Source organism: Elgaria multicarinata, chromosome 14 (assembly GCF_023053635.1).
Source record: "Elgaria multicarinata webbii isolate HBS135686 ecotype San Diego chromosome 14, rElgMul1.1.pri, whole genome shotgun sequence".
Lineage (NCBI taxonomy): Eukaryota > Metazoa > Chordata > Lepidosauria > Squamata > Anguidae > Elgaria > Elgaria multicarinata.
The window spans coordinates 22,772,481-22,792,363 of record NC_086184.1 but is presented as its reverse complement, the minus strand read 5'-3'; the positions used below and the strand labels follow the sequence as shown (position 1 = coordinate 22,792,363).

General features: G+C 43.7%; 1 protein-coding gene across 1 annotated transcript; it reads right to left on the bottom strand.

Moving 5' to 3' along the window:
- Positions 1 to 8,920: 8,920 nt before the first annotated feature.
- Positions 8,921 to 14,950, bottom strand: CLEC3A (C-type lectin domain family 3 member A). The gene is made up of 3 exons (XM_063141012.1): positions 14,654 to 14,950; positions 13,519 to 13,602; positions 8,921 to 9,360 (listed from the first exon to the last, which is right to left on the bottom strand). Exons 1-3 carry the CDS (start codon positions 14,766 to 14,768, stop codon positions 8,966 to 8,968), a joined length of 594 nt encoding a protein of 197 aa, XP_062997082.1. The 5' UTR covers positions 14,769 to 14,950; the 3' UTR covers positions 8,921 to 8,965.
- Between the last annotated feature and the right edge of the window lie 4,933 nt (positions 14,951 to 19,883).

Sequence of the window (19,883 nt, the reverse complement as noted above, 5' to 3'; positions counted from 1 at the left end):
AGGTATAGCCAATTTAAAATTAAGCCAGTCCCTTTTCTCAAATCTTTCAACTTTCTGTATTTCAATAATGGGAAATCCTTTCTGATCTTGACTTCTATGTTCTTCTAGTTTAATCACAGTCCAGCTTAACCCCTATCACACTTTGTTTGTTTTAGTTTATTGAGTCAGTTGCCTGGCTAAATATGTACAATGATAATTACTTTAGCTGCCCAGATTTATAGATTGCTTCAATAGTAACTCATTATTGCCTAAAGTAATCACGGAAGTGCACTGCTAAAATAAACAAACAGTGCTATCTAAGCTGATGTACCTTTGAACTAAAGTCAGTTAGCTCATTAGACGGGAATCAAAACAATGTGCTTATTTGAATCTAAAGGAAGCATGACATTTGATTATGGGCTGAAAGAAAACAAGAAAGAAAGAGGGCAATAAAGTAAGTGCATGGATTATTTCTGTACTTTTAAAGCAGAGATTTGTTCAAGGCATAGCTTAAAGACTCCAACAGAGAGTCACAGTCTAGTGCTCCCATGGAAAATCCATAGGGCAGAGGTGGCCAGAAGATAGCCTGTTGTCTCTTTGACCTACAATGTTATTTTTTTTTATTGGTTTGGTCCTTTATATCCCACATTCTTTCCTCCAAAGAGATCAAGGCAGCCTTCTGACCCAATTGTGGCTTCCAAACAGTCCTGTTTGGTAGGTTAGACTGAGAGATAGTGATTGCATCTAGTGAAATTTATGGTTGAGTGTGGAATTGAACCTGGGTCTCCCTTTTGTTCTGTGCTCAAATTATTATTATTATTATTATTATTATTATTATTATTATTATTATTATTATTATTTATTTATTTATATAGCACCATCAATGTACATGGTGCTGTACAGAGTAAAACAGTAAATAGCAAGACTCTGCCGCATAGGCTTACAATCTATGGGGGGGGGGAGGTTACAGGGCTCCCCAAGGCCCATCTCCTGATTCTCCCAGTTTTAGCCAAATCAGCCCCCTCCTCCTATGGCTCAGTGCTACAAATTCCTGTCTGAAACCATTTATTTATTTATTGCATTTATATCCTGCCTTTTCTCTCCAAGGAACCCAAGGTGGCGTGTATAAGCCTCCTCTCCATTTTATCTTCACAACAACAGCCCTGTGAGGTGGGTTGGGCTGAGAGTCAGTGGCTGGCCCAAAGTCACCCAGTGGGTTTCCATGGCTGAGTGGGGACTAGAACCCGGATCTCGCGACTCCCAGTCCAGCACTTTAGCCACTACACCACACCGGCTCTAGAGAGTGCTACTCAGTGCTCTTAGTGTAGACAATACTGAGAAAGATGGACTGATGGTCTATGCTCATAGAAGGCAATTGTCCAAGTTCTATGAAGTGCTAAGGAGGCCAGTGGTGGCTGGTGGCTCTGACTTTAGTGGGGCTGTGAATCCATTCTGGATTTCACCCAGAACCAGTCAGAGCTCTAATGGAGCTAGCCAAGCTGCAGAACCTTTCCCCCCAAATAGCATTTCTGGGTATAAGTCCTACTCAGAGTTGGCTCATTGAAATAAATGGAGCTTAAATTAGGCATGACTCAGTTGTCATATTCATTTCAATGAGTCTACGCTAAGTCAGACCTAGGCTGGATTTTACCCTCTCGCTCAACCCTAGAATGGATGCAGAGGCCCACAGAAAATAGAGCTACCAGCATCCACTGAAGAGGGCCATCAGGAAAGGCAAAGGGGATGCAAGTCCAGCATTGCCTCGATTCCTAGGGCAATCTTCACATGCCCAGAGGCACTTCTTTCTCTGCTGGTTTTCCCTGTGGCCCCTAGACCGAAAGATATTTGGACTGTAACTCTGGACCCTCAGGAGGAAGACAAAACCCGGTGGTTAAACTCCCTCGCTGCCTCACCTTGGTACCCAGAGAGATGCGGAGGGCCAAGCGCCTCTTGTGCTGCTCCAGGATGCTGAGCAGGTGTTCCTGGAAGACGCCGATCTTGGTGAAGAAGTGCTCCTCGCCCCAGCAGCCTTCCATGTTGTCGAAGTCCACCCCCAGGCCCAGCAGGAAGCGGACGCTGCGCGGGTCCAGCGCGATCTGCTGAGGGCGGCAAAGGAGCGCTGCGCGCGAGCGCTCGTCCAGCACCGTCAGCTTCAGCACCTTGCCCGAGCGGACAGCGACCAGCGCGGCCGTCAGCCCCACGGGGCCGGCGCCCACCACCAGCACCGAGACCTTGGCTCGCCAGTGGCGGACGCTGTCCACGCTCACCTTCAGCGCCGCGTACAGGGCCACGGCCAGCAGGGTGCTCAGCGCCGCCTCCAGGGCCAGGCGCTCGTAGGGAGCGCCTGCCGGCTCCATGCTGCTCAGCTCCTGCGCGGGAATGCGCGGCCCCGGGCTTCAGGCGGCGCCTTAAAGCCAGGCGGCGCCTGCCTCTTCCTGGGGGAGGCACGCGGGCGGCAGCAACCGCGCCATCTGCCTCCTCTCCCCTCGCGCTCCTAAGCTGAAGGGCAAGGAGAAGCCGCAGCAGCCTCTAGCATCTCCTAGCCGGTCGTTTGGATTTCCTACTGGAAGAACAACAAAGAGACCTGGCTGGGTCCCGGGGAGCCGGGTGGGAAAGCTTTCCACAGCCGTAGTTTAAAAGAGTGATGAACGAGTTAAACTCCTTACCATTTAGATGATGATGATTGTAAGCCTATGCGGCAGGGTCTTGCTATTTACTGTGTTGTCTGTGCAGCACCATCTACATCGATGGTGCTATATAAATAAATAAATCATCATCATCATCATCATCATCATCATCATCTTCTTCTTCTTCTTCTTCTTCTTCTTCATCATCTCTCTCTTTTCTTGGTCGGTTAGTCTTTGTGCTGTTACAGTGTCCCTAAGTTGGGAGTCGATTTCCAGAAATAGTCCATGAAGTTCTGTCCTGTATCCTGATGTTATTGTTTCGAGTTGTGTGCTTTTATAGCAACAACACATGATGTTAGGATTCATTTGGGTGTCCCGCCTTGGTGGTTGCCTCGGGAACAAGCAAAACACGTCTGGGTTATTCTTTTCCTTATTCATTGCGTGTTAGGTTCATGCAGCATTTTCAGCCTTGGCTGAGAAGTTCGAGGCTTCTCTTCTAGTTTTCGTAACCATCATTTCACACTAACAGGGTGGTTAGCCCTGGCTAGTGGTGGTTGGCTAGGGTCCGCGGGTGTGCCGTGCCCGTGTAACTGTGTAAACAGTTACCCCTTGCGGGATTATTATTATTCATCTGGATTAAATAACCTAGAAGAAGGACTATACATGGTCACTCATGGATATGTAGTACAACTGTAAATCTATGAACGTTTACTCAGTAGTAAGGAGGACTGTAATACTTAATTCAGATACACAGTATTTCTAAATCTATCTACATAACTGTATCACACACACACACACACACACACACACACACTGGTGTTGTCAGGGTAGGACTTCGACGCAGCAGCCCAGGGACCTACTCAGCAGAAGGGGCAGGAGGGGGCCCCAAAGCAGCAGGGCTGGTTTGTGAAGCAATGCACTTCACTATCTAAAGAGAAAGGCCCCCATAAGACCCTTAAGAGCAGAGTCTAAAATGATCTATTGCACCTCTGTATGTTGGATCTAGGCTTAGGCCAGATCTACACCTTGTGTCAAATCATTACAAATGTGGAATAAAAAGCAGGAAATATAACACTATGAGCTTCTCTACATTAAGGGGAATCCTGTTGTTTATCCTGCGCTGTTGTGCTTCCTGTTGTTTTTTTTTGCAGCATTGATAAGAATTGATATGAACTGGATTACATGGGAGGAGAGGGGTGAGGGAAGGTCCTGCTGCTATTTCCCGGGGGCTCCTTTTAAAGGCAGACAGTTGAATCAAGGGAGCGCCTCCCTCCTTTCTTCCTTCCCTGGCAAGTGTGCAACAGAGGGGGATTCTTGCTGTCTGTTTCCTCACAGCCCACAGGACAACCAGGAGTTACTTCTGAATAGAAGTAAGATTTTGCAGTAAGTTCACAACCCTTGTCACACTTACTTGGGAGTAAACCCTCATTGAACACAATGGGACTTACTCCTGAGTAGACACATAGGGGATTGGATTTGCCTCCCTTTGTTGCAGGGAAGCATTTTACCTTCTTCTCCCTCCATTCAAAATCCTTTCTCAGCAGGTGCAATGCAGGCTTTACGTGATGCAGATTTCATATGGTTAGGGGTTTAGTCCAGTTTATCTGGGTTGTATTTTAAAAGGGAATAAGGGGTGTGTGTGACCTCTTATTTGAGCATAGCATAGTCAAGTTGACCTGGAAACTTCCATGAGTGGCCAGGAAGGAGCGTGCTATAAATAGCTCATTTAGAGAACAGCAATGAAAAGGTATATGGAATGCAGATTGTGCCCTACCAGTTATCAGCACACTTCAATACCACTATAAAGCAATAGTGTAGATGCGGCCTTAGTTACATTTCCAATAGGCCCAATAAGATCAATGACAATTTAGTTGTGCATAATTTAAAACCCCATTGATTTTAATAGTCTACTCTAAGTATGGATTCAAGCCATGGTTTTTAATCCAACTTTTTTATAATAACGGCAGCTTGCAAGCTCTCAGTTTAAACAAGACATTCCCTGATCCTTCTGACACAGGAGGAAATTGCTTTTCTAAGATGATGTCCACTATTTATTTTTTATTTAATTCCTTTAACTTTACATATTTATATTCCACCCTTTATTTTATTTTTTCACAAGTTGGTTCACAAATAAAGTAGAAGCAATAAAACGACACCAATAAAATAATGAGCAAACAAAGGAAGTTTCTTGCTACAGAGCTAAATGCTGAGATGATTAATAGTGCAATTTCATGCATGGCTATTCAGAGCTAATATCTCATTGAGTTAAATGGATCTTCCTTCTAGGTGTGTGGAGGAAGCCAGATTCCAGCTGGACATCAGGAAAAACTTCCTGACTGTTAGAGCAGTACGACAATGGAACCAGTTACCTAGGGAGGTGGTGGGCTCTCCCACACTAGAGGCATTCAAGAGGCAGCTGGACAACCATCTGTCAGGGATGCTTTAGGGTGGATTCCTGCATTGAGCAGGGGGTTGGACTCGATGGCCTTGTAGGCCCCTTCCAACTCTGCTATTCTATGATTCGATGAGTGTTGTAATGCTATAGCCACTTGTCTGGGGGTGAGTCCCATTGAACTCAGTGGGACTTACTCCTGAAGTACAGCATTATACTGAAAGATGTCTTTAGTGAGGTGACGTTTTGATGCTCAGCTGCCTTATGTGTTAGAAGTGTAAATATATATGCAAAAGTTATTGTTTATATTACATATGAGGTTCAGGAAATAAATAGGCCTCAAGGTACTTACAAGCTGTAGAGGGGGGGTTGAATGCCTGAGTGTGGATTGGATAGTTGAGGGGGAGTGCAGATTGGCTGTGAAAGAGTGGGAGGAGCTGGAGAAATGTATATATAGTTAAGTGAGGGAGAGGGAGGGGAGGAGATGGTATGAGATGTGTCTGTAGAAGTGCCAGGGGGAGAAGTCTGTGAGAGATACAGTGTGTAGGTTAGAATTCTGTGAGGTAGAGAGCAGTAGATGATTTTAAGACTATTAGTGGAACTCTGTAATAAAGAAGTGACTGAAACCAATATGCTTTGAAACTGATAATGGTACACATTTGAACTGAGGAAACCATTAAGCTTGAACACGCATTTACTTGAGTTAATAAATTCCAATTATATTTACAAATAACTGGTGTGCCCGCTCGTGCTCTTCGCTCCTCTGATGCCATGTTTCTCGCCTGCCCAAGGGCCTCTACTTCCCTTGCTCGGCTTCGTCCATTTTCGTCTGCTGCCCCTTACGCCTGGAACACTCTTCCAGAACATTTGAGAACTACAAGTTCAACCACAGCTTTTAAAGCTCAACTAAAAACTTTTCTTTTTCCTAAAGCTTTTAAAACTTGATGTTGTGCAGACTTCTACTGTTACTTTCTACTGTTAGTTTTTCCCTACCCTGTGCCTGCTTACCCTACCCTGTACCTGTTTGCATTCTCTTCCCCTCCTTATTGTTTTACTATGATTTTATTAGATTGTAAGCCTATGCAGCAGGGTCTTGCTATTTACTGTTTTACTCTGTACAGCACCATGTACATTGATGGTGCTATATAAATAAATAAATAAATAAATAAATAATAATAATAATAATAATAATAGTGTGTTCTGTGGAGAAGTGTGAGGAGAAAACAACAAATGGTGGCAGTGGAAAGGGAAACTGAGGGCTAGGTTGCTGGGCTGTGGAGATGTGGAGCCTGAAGAATAAAGGCGAGACAGGAGCAGCAGCAGTAGACTTAAACCCTCAAACACGTCATTAGCACAGGGGGGATCGAAGTGGTCCTGGGTGCTAGTGGCGTGGACAGTCCTATCAGGCGCTTGTGGGTGTATCAGGTGAAGTTGAGATGATGCAGGGGGGCAGGGTGTCACAGACATCTCTAGAATTAAGTCCCACTAAACTCTATGGTGCTTCCTCCCAGGTAAGTGTGCATAGGATTGCATCCACACAGGACTGCACAGTTGAGACACACATGTGACCTTGTGTCGGAGATCACAACTACTGAAACATCCAGCCATAGCCTTGTGCTTTTAAAAATAACTTTATTAAATGTGTAAAGTTTGCAAATAGAGAAAGATATTTAAATGTGTTAGATATAAATTAGCACAGTGGGAGGTTACGTTTCAGAGAGAGAGAGAGAGATGTGTCCCGTGCCCCATTCTGTTATCTGCGTGTTGATAGCAGGTAGACAAGTATTCTATTCTATATTACAAGAGTATTTTTGTTGTTGTTACTGAACAGTGTATTGTCGAAAAATTCAACTTCATGAATGAAGGCACCATTCTGCCACTAAAAATTCTTCTCCAGTCTAAATATAAGTCAGTGAGATAAAGGGGCTATGACTGACTTTAGCATTTTAAAAAGTTTGTAAGAGTAAATGTATTTCTGCTTAAGACTATAAACAAACTACCCAATACATTAATGGGATTGTAGGGTCTGGATAGACAGCTTAACAGTAATAGATAACGTGGGTTAACCATGGTTGCTTGTGCCCTGATTCCCCAGGAACCTTGGAAACAAGAGGCTGATGCCTTGGAAACCAAAGAGACCGTAGAATTTAATATCTCAGGTTTTTATCCATGGATATGGGAAGGTAACTTTATTCTCTGCATAGTTCCCTCTGTCCTGCACTACAGTATAATTCTTGAATAGTAGGACTACCCTATAATGAACTCTAGGCGTTCTGCAATACTGACTAGGATCAAAGAACAGATTTATAACAATAACCACGATATACTCCAAGTTAACTGTTTCATCATTGCCATCAATTACATTAGCACTTCTCAAAATAGAACATTGATTTTCTTGTAGCATGTGGTGCTTTGGTCACAGCATCCTTTGCAACTGAATGGGAAATAAATTAATAGAGAGAAATTTCTGCTTTAAGGAAGAGGTGCACAGTTTTAGTAAACAGGAAGGATTATCAATAGGTATACACTTGAAGTCAATATGCCACCATGGCTAAAGGCTATTTTGACTGCTCCATACAAAATCATGGATCTATAGAGCTGGTAGGCATTCTCTTGCTGGATGTCTTCAAGTTGAAGATCTTCAGTGAGACAACCATCTGCTGGGGATGTTATATAGCTCTGGATGTCTTGTACAGAGCAGGGAGTTAGACAAGATGACCTACCAGCCCCCATCCAACTCTATGATTCTATGAAAAGCCATGGATGGGCATTCATGAGTTGCACCTGTTTATTAATATGTTCATACACTTGATGCCAGAAGGCCTGTTTAGAAAGATTCATCACCAAGTCCCAGCTTCTGGGGGACTGGTTCCAAAAGCAGGGAAAGATTTCAATCCTATGCACTCTTACTTGGAAGTAAGGAAGCCCTGGTAGACACAGTGAGACTTACATCCAAGTAAGCGTGTATAGGATTGGGCTGCACATCATTCAGCCAATTAGGAGATCTAGAAAATGCTAGAATTCTCCAGTCTTCCATGGTTCTTGAAGAAGGGTTATTGTTTACCGATCTTCAATGATTATTGAAGAATTTCCCTATCATGTCCCCACCTCACCCCAGAGGGATAGTGAAAGTATTTGGATCTCTGCTAGGATGATGGGCCTTTTTCATTGAGTAGATTGAACTAACACATTTAACCAAAGGGTGAGGCCAAACTGAATTTAGGACAGGCAAGCTGAAATCAATTCCTAGAAGGTAAGTCCAGACAGGTATGATGGGGGTTAGCCAAAGGATCAGGTAGTGGAAATGGAAGGACCAAGGAACCAGCGAAAGGCTTGCAAAATTAGAAAGTGAAGCAGGAGCAAACAGAAGCAAAGAAACGACCAGTATCTGGGAGCTGAACTTGGGAAGCGTTTTATTGCATGAAGTCTTCTAACTGGAAGTGAAAGTTCTCTAGCAGGCAAGCCACAGCTTGTAACCCATTATGTCCAATGGTGGCTTACTTGGGTTAGACCAGTCTTCTGGTTTTACTGTCTACTTGGGACTGGATATGAAGAGGGTGCAATACCCATGACAGGTTGCAATAGATGTTGGCTGAGCTGTGTTCCTTGTTTACATGCTAATTATACAGGCACAGGGAAGGGCAAATGACCAATCAAGTGCAGGGGGGGCTGGTGAATCTACTTGAATCCCAGGAGTCCTCTGGTTTTCCAAAGAGAGGCAGTGGCTCAAGGACAGAGTTCCACCATAGCTCCCAGAACTGCGGTTCGATATGTATCTAAGATGGGTTGATTATTCCAGCATCTCCAGTACCTGACTGGCTGGCTGGCTTTCTGGGTGTCTTGACACCCTATTCCCAGAATTTTAATAGATTTGTTTTGAAGGTTGCTAATGATTGCAAATGGGCGTCCCTAGCATCTATGTCTTTTAAAAGGGTAAAACATGAAGCAGCTCAAGCTGTGAATATGACTAGGGGATCAGGAATTCGCAGACATATCGTTTCACCGTGCGGCAGACTTCATCCACCCACTTTCCGTGAGCCGACTGAGAAAAGAGGACGCAATTTTCACGCTTCCCTCCATTGGGTTGTGACCGGTCCCAATTGAAGTAGTTGAGGACCATTCCATTGACATCAACAAATTTCCCTTCATTTACCATGTCAGTGACACCCAGCCAAAAATCTGTCACACCGGTGGGCAGGCTCTTCTTGCTGTAGTCTCGCAGAGTGTTGGTCTCATCACCATCTCTGGGGATAGCAAGCGTCCCTCCTTTTGCTATGCAGTCTTCGTTGGCTTCGTGGAAATGCTTGGCACTCTCGGATACCAAGTAGCACTTCTTATGAACCTTCATGCCCCGAAGACAGACTGTGAATGGAAGAAGATGTACACAATGATTAAAGCATCCAAGTTGAAGTGTAGCCAAGTGCCACTCCACTGGCTATTGTTAACCTAAATTTCCCAGGATTTGGTGTTGCCTTTGGTAGGACGAGTGGGCTTATGGGGCAGGAAAGGAAGATAAAAAAAGACAGATTTGGAGGTGGACCTAGGGTGGCAAAGGAAGAACTTGTGGCAATCGTGGCTTGTTTAAATATTAAAAATAAATACACTAGTAATCATAATAACATGTAGTCAGAGTCAGTGCTGTTAGAGATAATCGGTGAGAATATCTCATGAGAAAAACTAAAGAGGAAAAACTCTACTAGATGCATTGGCTCTTCTGTGGGTGTGAACACAGCCTATGGCAATTTAACATGGGCTGTTTGCTAGTATGTGACTGAGGACCAAACAAACATGACACTGTACAAGCAGATAAAATTTCCTGACTCTTAAACCATGCCAACAAACTTCAAAGCTGCAGTGTTTGCAGCAGTGGCATGGGGTGGGAAGTTCTCACCTTCCTCGGAGGCCATTTCTTGGGCCTAACTAAATGTGACGTGAAACACACATTTGAAAGAGAGAGAAAAAAGGGTGTTTAACACTACTGCTTTAAATTTGAAGGAAAACAAGTCGAGTGAGTAAGGAGAAGCAAGTAAATAGCAAGGTCTCCTCCTTTCCCCTGCCCTTTCAGCAGAGGCTGGAAAAGAACAGTGGGGAAGGACTCCGCAGTCTGGAACCCTCCATGACCCTTACTCCCCCCATGGCAATGCCTCCTCTGAGTGTTGACACTTTGGGGGGTGAACAGGGTTGCAGGCAAACAAGGAAGAAAGGGACTGTTCCTACCTCCTTGCTCTTGCTCGCCCTTTCTGGGCGCCACCAGAATGGGCCTGTAATTTTGCCTAGAGAGAAAGTGCGAACAGATATCCTTGCCTGCTCGCTCGACTGTCCTCTCCAACTGGGGAGATGTTTTTAATTTTCTTTTAAAATAAATAAATAAATGAGAAGCCAGGAGTGAAGTATGTCCCCACGCTTCCAGGCTGCTGCTGCTACTGCCTGCGTTTGCCTTTCGTGAGCAGCACATTGTGGGTTCAAAAGTGTTTTTGGGTTTTGGAGCTCAGAACCCACCTCTGCCTTGTAATTAGGTTCCTCAGCAAATTATTTTCCCTCTAGCTTCACTACTCTGCCTCCTGGGAAACAGCTCGTTTGTGACAGGTCATGGCAATGATGGCAGCCATTTTGTGAGAGTACCCACAGAAGGCTCTCAAAATTCCAGATATGCCCACTGGACCAAAAAGGTTGGAGACCCCTGCTCAAGATGGATTCTTTCAGGGATTTTTTCCCCCAGCTGTTTTGGTTTTGGACGAGGAAAGGAGGAGGTGGAAAGCTAAAAATGTCTTGGGACTGTTATTTGTACTATTTATGTTTGAATAACAGTCCCCTCTGCCTCACCACACTGGTTACACAGCATACTGCAAGGAAAAAAGGATGTTTGTATTGACATCAGAGTGGGCCAAACTATCAGGAAATAGGTGTCTACTTGGCTTCGCACCAAAGCCAGGGATCTGAAGGCCTTTTCATTACCGAGGCCTCCAAAATGCCAAAGTAAAGTTAGCCATGCATGAGGTCAGCCCAGTGCTTAGTAAACAAGTGTAGGACAAGGTACCCTAAAGTGCTATTTAAAATCTGCTCTGAAGATTCTAATTATGAATGCATTTTATCACAACAGCAAATCGAATATTAATCATGTATCCCCACCACCACATTATACAACTCTAATTTAAAAACTGTTAATATGCTAAGGGGAGGGGAACTGATGGCAAATGGCATGAACAAGCCGTAGTAAAGCATTTTAAAGTCCTAATGATTTTAAATAGGAGAAATTGAACTTTGTATGTCCTCAACTGCCCCACAGGAAACAGTGGGGTTTTAAACCCAGAAAGAGAACCCATGGTTTGTTGTTGGTTGTTGATACTGGGTTATTTCTGGTTAACAATACATAGTTAAGCCATAGTGCAGGGTTCATACGTAATGATTCAACAACAGCCCATGATTCAAATTTAACCATTCTCAATCTATATACTGGGTTGTTGTTACATTTCAACCTGGTCTGTTTGTGCTTAACAAACCATGGTTTGTTAGCACAGTTGGGTTTCCACATCACAACAAACAAACAACCCAATAAACCCATTAAGCATTTATTTACTTATTACATTTATATTCCACCTTTTTTTCTCCAAGGAACCCAAGGCGGCATACATAATCCTCCTCCTCTCCATGTTATCCTCACAACAACAACCCTGTGAGGTAGGTTGGGCTGAGAGTCTGTGACTGGCCCAAAGTCACACAGTGAGCTTCCATGGCTGAGTGGGGACTAGAACCCAGATCTCCCGACTCCCAGTCCAACACCTCTGTGTGTGTGTGTGTGTGTGTGTGTGTGTGTGTGTGTGTGTGCGCTTTTAACCATATTTTTTTTTTGGGGGGGGAGAAAATGTAGCTATTTGTGACTCCAATCTCATTGGGGATGAAGAGGTATACATTCCTATTTCCCCTAAAGGTGGTGTTACCTATTTCCCCCTTTGTGGGAAAATAGGTGAGATGGCAGGGGGTTTTCAGAGTAAAAATGACACCAGGAGGGAGAGGTTAACACACCCACCCGTGCGCCACATTCCCAATCAAGATTAGGGCAACACGTGGCTTTGTTTGTTTGTTTTTTAAAAAAAGCAAGTGCTCGTGGCAAGTGTACTTTAAAAATGTGCACTTTGTAGGGCTGTGCTCCGCTCTGCTCCGATTCAGATCATGAATCCGGAGCGGACCGACCTGATCCACCTCCGCCAAAGATGGATCTGAATCGGGTCGGGGGAGCTGCGGATCAAGGTGAAGCGATTCGCCTTCATCCAGAGGTAAAGGGGGGCTCACCTGGCGCTGCTGCTGCAGTCCATGCGGTGATGGCAGTGGAGCCAGGTAAGGGGGTAGGGGGCGGGGGGGGTTACCTGCCTCTGTCACGGTCCAGCGCAAGCTTCAACTGAGGCCCAGGCCTCAAAGCGGAAGCATGTCCTGCTTCCGCTTTGAAACCTGGGCCTCAGTTTAAGCCTCCGCCGGACCACGACGGAGGCAGATGAGTGGGGGGGGGAGGGGGACTTACCTGGCTCTGCCGCCACCACAGTATTCGGCCCCCATTTTGCTCCCCTTCCCCACTTACCTGCCTCTGCCATCCGCCGTGGAAACAAGTAAGTAGGGAAGGGGGGGCAAAACATTGATCCACCCCTCCGGATCTCACTCCATGAAGCAGAGTGGGGGAGGGTCGGATTGACCCAAAGCGGATCGGCCCGATCCGAAAGTTGTGGATTGGGCCACGAAGCGGTTCGGGGGGTGTCTGTGCACAGCCCTAGTACTTTGACCTGGGCTATCAGAGAGAGTCTAGGAAGCAATCTGATGGGCAACACTGAGGATGGAGTAAAACAACAACACAAGTCTACATTTTGTGAGTAGCCTTTATAAATTCCTTTCAATACAGCCAACCCAACCAACTACCATATACAATTAACCAATAAAGACACACATTCCTCTGTCCATATTATACTATTCTGAGGTTGTTCATTAGTTGCATCTGGTTTGGTAGTCTGGTCTTATTTTTAGTTCTGCTTCTTCAAGGTAATTTATCAAGGGCTTTCCCACTTTCTGTTTTTCCTAACCTGGTTTTCACACAGATTACTTTCAGCCACCTTTTTGCTTGTTCACTTTCCTTGGGGCTTTCTCTCTACTCTAAACCATTTCCAACATATTCCCCCCTTTTAACTAGTTACAGAACTTAATCATCCAAATGAACTTTAAAACTGCAAAACATTCAAATTCCCAGATAAAACCAGAACCTACTAATCATAAGAAGGTCTTCTCCCCCACCCCCATGCAATAGGGATTGCATGTTACGATTCTGTCATTTTCCCCACCCAACTTTATCCAATTGCATTTGCTTTGATTAAATGAGGGCTTTTCTCAACCCAATAATCAACATACTCATCTAATAAAATCTACCCAACTTTTTTTTACAGCTACAGCCACCTAACGGCGTTCTCATCTAGTGGCAATTTGTTTCTGAAATCCTTTTCTCATAGCAGAAGAAAATTAAACCAACAACAACCAGCTTACCTGTTTGTAGTGCTTGCATTTCTTTCAGGGAATTTACCTCTTGCCAAAGCTTGTTAATTTGAGTCTTTAGGTCACCATCTTTCTCTTAAATAAGTAAATTTTTACAAACATTACTATATTTACATACATTAAAACTATTCACATTAAGCTGTAGAGTGCATTCAAAGGCACAACCACTACCAGTGTAATCTTACCTGTGCCTAATGAGAAGTAAGTCCCATGATTTCAATAAGACACCAAGTGGGATATGGCTGTAAGGAAAGGAAAAGAACCTCTCGTGCAAGCACTGAGTCATTACTGACTCTTGGAGGGATGCCAGCTTTCGCTGACGTTTTCTTGGCAGGCCTTATAGCGGGGTGGTTTGCTGTTGCCTTCCCTGGCCATTATTACCTTTCCCCCAGCTAACTGGGTACTCATTTTTCGGACCTTGGGAGGATGGAAGGCTGAGTCGACCCGAGCCGGCTGCCTGAAACCAGCTTCCACTGGGATTGAACTCAGGCCGTGGGAGAGTTTCAGCTGCAGAAACTGCTGCTTTACTGCTCTGCACCACAAGGACTAATTTTTATCAGTTCTGGATGTTTGGATTCCCATGTCAAGTCAGTAACATTTGGCAGGAGGAGGACACATAGGACGGGCAGGTCCTACGTGTCCTCCAATGCTGTCTTTTATAGCAATCATCTCAGGGCATGGTCATAAGCAGGAGTTGGAGACCTGTGACCCTTCAGAGCTTCTTGGACTCCAACTCACATCAATTACAGCCAGCGAAGCCCATTGTCAGGGTCAGTGGGAGTTGTAGTCCAATGACATGTAGAGGGTGACAGCTTCCCTAACCCTTGTCCTCATAGACACATGATGGCACAGCAAGAATGGTGACGCTAAACAAGTCTGGGTTTGTCCACTCCCTGTCAAATCTATTTATTTATTCCCTTTTTTTGTTCCCATGATAGAAGAAAGCTGGGCTATGAATTTAATTAATACATACAGAAATAGAATCATCTAAATCGGATGAGTCAATATAGCAGAAAAATAAATGTCTGCAGTACACTAATTTGCCATGGAAGCAATGAAATAGTATAATAGCATAATTCAAAGATCATATTACGCATCAACTTGATTCTTGGTGGCCACAACTTACCTTTCACCCTCCGTTTGCTGTGCTTCCTGGCTTTGGAACTGGAAGACTGGCCCGTTGTCTGCTCCAGCAAAAGGATGGTAACAAGGACAAGAATCAGAAATCCCGCTTGTGCCATGTCTTTCTTCAGACAGCGAGTAAAAAATCTCAACAGCAGCCCGTTAGCAATTCAGAGAGCCACATCTCAGTTGAACAGACTGGGTTGGGCTTTATAAAAGTGTGGTGAGAAATTGGCTGTGCTCCATGTTTATGAAATGAGCAAAATACTTCAGCTGGCTTCATCATAAGGTGCCCTCTTGTTCTCAGGTCCGCCCCCCTCCCCAGACTTGAATTTCCTGCCCATTCTGACCAATTGAATGTATCAGGCTTCCAATCCAATGCTAAACATGTTTACTCAGAAGAAATTCCTGCAGAGTTCAGTGCTGTTAAGTTTGCTTAGGATGGAAGTTTCTTTAAGATAGAACTGAGATATGGGTTTTTGAGTTAAAACATGCTATTTTCCTGGAATAACCTTATATGCTATTTAATGCTATTTTCTTGGAATAACCTTATATGCTGGAATCAAACTGTTAGACCAAGCTGTTGGATTTTTTGCTGCCAGAAGTCAGTACTGAACAGTATCCAGAGCACAGGTGGACCTTGTTGCTCAAGCAAGGCTCAGCTGGAACCGGAACCCATCTTTCCTTAACATCAGAACCCAATGGCCTGTTTGGGTGGTTGGGTGGAATCAGTTCAGGATCCAAAGGTGCTACCTGCAGTTCAGTGGTTCACAAGATGGCAGCTTTGCACAATATGATAGTTTGGATATTCAGCTAGGGCAACCCGTATGCGCCACAATGAACCATGGCTTAAATAAGCCACAGTGGGCTGTAGTGATTATGCCAACCCGGTCATAGACACCTTGTAGTGCTTGCAGATAGATGGCTCCCAGTGCTCCCAATCAAAAGTTGACGTGCATCCATTCTGCCACCTCATCTTTAACTGGTTTTTATGGAAAGAAACGAAAACAAACAATGAGAAAAATGGTGGGGACTATTACGAATAGAAGACAACATCACCCTTTCCGCATCCCACCCTATGGAGAGCCATGGCAGCACAGCACTCTAGAGCACCCACTGGAAGACAATGGCCTTGGTGGAGGGCCCTTCTGTTGTGGGCAGAGAGAGTGGCACAAATTGCCACACCTCCCACTCTTCCGCCCAATGCAGGCACCTCAGCCTGTTTCATAGATGGGCCTACTAAGAGCCCCTATTCTTTGCCAGTCCTCAGCATTTTCCATCCACGTAGACCGGTTGTAACTCTGATTGTCCTCAAGATGGCAGCATCTGAAAAAAATTAGAACTTGTGCTACAGCCTTACATATCTTGCTTTTCTTAGGCATCTGTTAAGTGTCTATTTCCACGTTACATATGGGAAGTTCGACCTTCATTTCTTTTAAAAATCTTGAACATGGGCTCTATCAGAGAGGAATATATTGTCTGGTTTTGTAACTCCAGCAATTTTTCGTATTAATATTATTGAAAAGCCTACTTTGAGTGGATTTCTGAGGTATTTGGGCCACAGATCCTGAGGCAAGTGTGAAAGAGAAACCAGCACAGCCACGGGGCTGCAAGACAACATCTGTACATCTGCAAGACAACATCTGTACATATTTCAGTGCAGGAATTTTCCATTTCATACATCATTTGCTTTGCAAGTCGCTTCAACGATTTCATAAAAATGAGGTTCACATCAGTTATCATAGCCTGCGCAAAAATAGATAGCATTGTGTTAATATCAGATATAGATTTTACAGTTTCATATGGTTTATATAAAATTAGTTTGAAAAGTCTGGAGAAGACCCAGCCATTTTTTAGTCCTGCTGAGAGATGATGAAGTTTGAGAAATTGATTGATAAAAAAGAAATTGATAAGGGACAAAATATAGGGACAAAAGGTTTAATGAGTCAATTATACAATAAATTAACTGAGAAAGGAGTGTCGGATAGTGTAGGAAAATTGGTTTGGGAGACAGATTTGAAGATACAGATAGGACAGCAGAGTTGGGTAGGACTATGGAGACAGAGAGTGTTGAGAAATATGTCAGTAAGAATAAAGGAGAATTATTATAAAATTTTATGGAGGTGGTACCTAACTCCGGTTAGATTAAACAAGATCAATAATCAGTATTCAGCAGATTGTTGGAGGGGTTGTGGTGAAAAAGGAACGTACTTACATATGTGGTGGGATTGTAAATATGTGCAAAAGTTGTGGAAGATGGTTTTCTTCGAGATTGAGCAGATTGTTGGAATGAAAATAGAAGATACACCAAGAATTCCATTACTCTCACTGCAAGAAGATCTTAAATGTAGTAAAGAAATTAAGGAACTGATAACGAATCTGCCGACAGCTGCAAGGTTAATCGTAGCTAGGAACTGGAAGATTCAAGGTGATTATTGTATTGAAGAATGGTATAAAGAAGTGTGGGATATTGCTATTAATGATAAATTGACATGTAATATTAAAGTGAAAAGAGGTATAGTAAAAACAAATGATTTTGAGGGAATCTGGAAAAAGTTCCTAGTACTAGTAGCGGGAAACCACCAACAGAAGAAGCTATGAGTTTTTGGAAACAGGAATGAGATCCCGAGGTGGGGGGTGCACTTTTATGTTGAGTATGATTATGTTTAATAGATTAAGCCTGAATATATGATACAAATGTAATTTTGTTTTTATGTACTATGTTTTATTTTTCCTTTGTTAATAATAAAAAATTTAATAGAAAGAAATGGAGGGGAGGCGGATTATGCATGCCTTCTTGTGTTCTGGGAGGAAAAAAAGTGAGATATAAATGCAATCAATCAATCAATCACTCAAACATATGGTGACCATATGGAAAGGAGGACTGGGCTCCTATATCTTTAACACTTGTGTAGAAAAGGGAATTTCGGCAGGTCTTATTTGTATGCACACAGCACTTGGTGAAATACCCTCTTCATCACAACAGTTAAAGCTGCAGGAGCCCACCCCCTCTTTTGTATCTGGTCACAATGGCAGGGTTAAGGAAAATTCTCTACATTAAGGAAAATCCCCCCCCTTCCTGTATTCACTACAGGCTCCTTTAGACAGTGATCATGTGATTTGTAATTGAAAAGTTCCCTTCCAGGCAATTCTTTATAAAGTTCAATGAAACATCACCATCTAGTGGCTTTATTAGAGCACAATGCCGACTTTACACACTAAGGATATCCCACGATAACTCATGAGAATTTTAACTATTGCATTATCTTTGATCTTTTTAAAAGCGAGATTACTGAAGGAAGGTGCGGAAGATATCCTGGAAGTTGATGGCATCATATAAAAGACATGCAAACTTCTGTGAGTGGTGAATGTAATAAATGCAATATATCACTCATGCAGAGAAGCTCTTAGGCATGAATGGGAATTACATTCCACTTTTGCCAGTGTGGATTAGCACTTTTGCAAATGAACCAAATTATGTGAATCCACACACACACCACCAAAAAAAAAAAAAAAATTGAAAAAATCCTACTCCACAATGCAAAATCCACACAACTTGCAAAGAGAAGGTCTGTTTTGGAAATCTCAGGTCAGAGTCAGAGAAATATGAGCTCATTTGAATCCTTTGCAGATTTCTTCAACATTCCAGCTCCTTGCAGTAACTTACTTTCCCAAGACCTCGTCTACATGCATTCGACTTTAGCCTCTGACTGGGAGATGCCATCTCCTAGAAAACCATTGCCCGAAGCTATAAGCCATCATATATTTTTTTCTCCATAGCTCGGTGTGTCTTGCTGGAAGCCCAAACCCGACTTCTTTGTTTGAAAAAGTAAGGTTATAAGTCTTACATTATCACATTGGAAGGACAAATTCACACCTCCCATAATGAGGACCTAATAATGCAGACAAGCTGGAGCGTGTTCAGAGGAGGTCAACCAGAATGATCAAGGGTCTGGAAACAAAGCCCTATGAAGAGAGACTGAAACAACTGGGCATGTTTAGCCTGGAGAAGAGAAGATTGAGGGGAGACATGATAGCACTCTTCAAATACTTAAAAGGTTGTCACACAGAGGAGGGCCAGGATCTCTTCTCGATCCTCCCAGAGTGCAGGACACGGAATAATGGGCTCAAGTTACAGGAAGCCAGATTCCAGCTGGACATCAGGAAAAACTTCCTGACTGTTAGAGCAGTACGACAGTTGAATCAGTTACCTAGGGAGGTTGTGGGCTCTCCCACACTAGAGGCATTCAAGAGGAAGCTGGACAACCATCTGTCAGGGATGCTTTAGGGTAGATTCCTGCATTGAGCAGGGGGTTGGACTCGATGGCCTTATAGGCCCCCCTCCAACTCTACTATTCTATGACTCTATGATCAACTTTTGAATGAGTGTTATGTAGACGCAACTTGTAAGTGGATAAATATATGGATATCTGGTCTGCTTTTCTTGAAACCTTTGTATAACTCTCTCTCTCTGTGTGTGTGTGTGTGTGTGTGTGTGTGTGTGAGAGAGAGAGAGAGAGAGAGAGAGAGAGAGAGAGAGAGAGAGAGAGAGAGAATGGTACATACGATGGAAATGATGATAATTCTACGTGCACAATATATGGTGTGTTTTTCCGTTTTCAAATGTATTTTCTGTTCTGTTGATATTCACAATAAAAAAAGTTAAAAATAAAAAAGGAAGGAAAAAGAAGGGTTGGGGTGGAAAGTGAGGGAGAAACAGGATCAAAGGAAAATAAATAATCTACCTATAAAAAAGGAATGTGGAGATAAAACGGACTTGGATTGCAAACGCAGTTTTGGCAAGGACATGACAGTGAAGCGGGCATGAAAAGGAATGCATTTTCCGGCACAGGCAGAGCTGTTTCTCAAAGGGCCGTAGGAGGCGTAGGGTTGATTGAGCGCAGCCGAGCATGACCTCCTGGAAATGGAAAAGAGTGACGGTTGTTCGAAGGGGGAAGTGCTCAGAAAAGTGATGGGCAGGGCGAGGAACGAGGCCTGTTGATGACTTAACTCCCCTGTTCATGCTCTGTATGAAAAAAGGGTTTCTTGACTGGATCCCTCCCTCTCTCCTCCACATATTAGAGCACATGTGCATAAAATGGGGTGGCTGACTAGATCTGACAACTCAAAGAGAAAAGGACTGATCGCCCCCAACCTTCCCTGCATTAGCTGATGCCCTAGAATAGCCTTCTCCAACCTGGGTTGGACTGCAACTCTCATAATTCCCCAAAGAG

Coding starts and splice junctions, on each gene's coding strand:
- CLEC3A (XM_063141012.1), bottom strand. CDS start 14,768: ATGGCACAAGCGGGATTTCTGATTCTTGTCCTTGTTACCATCCTTTTG. Junction 13,603..14,653: donor CAGCAAACGGAGGGTGAAAG/GTAAGTTGTGGC, acceptor TACTTATTTAAG/AGAAAGATGGTGACCTAAAG. Junction 9,361..13,518: donor AATGCAAGCACTACAAACAG/GTAAGCTGGTTG, acceptor TTCCATTCACAG/TCTGTCTTCGGGGCATGAAG.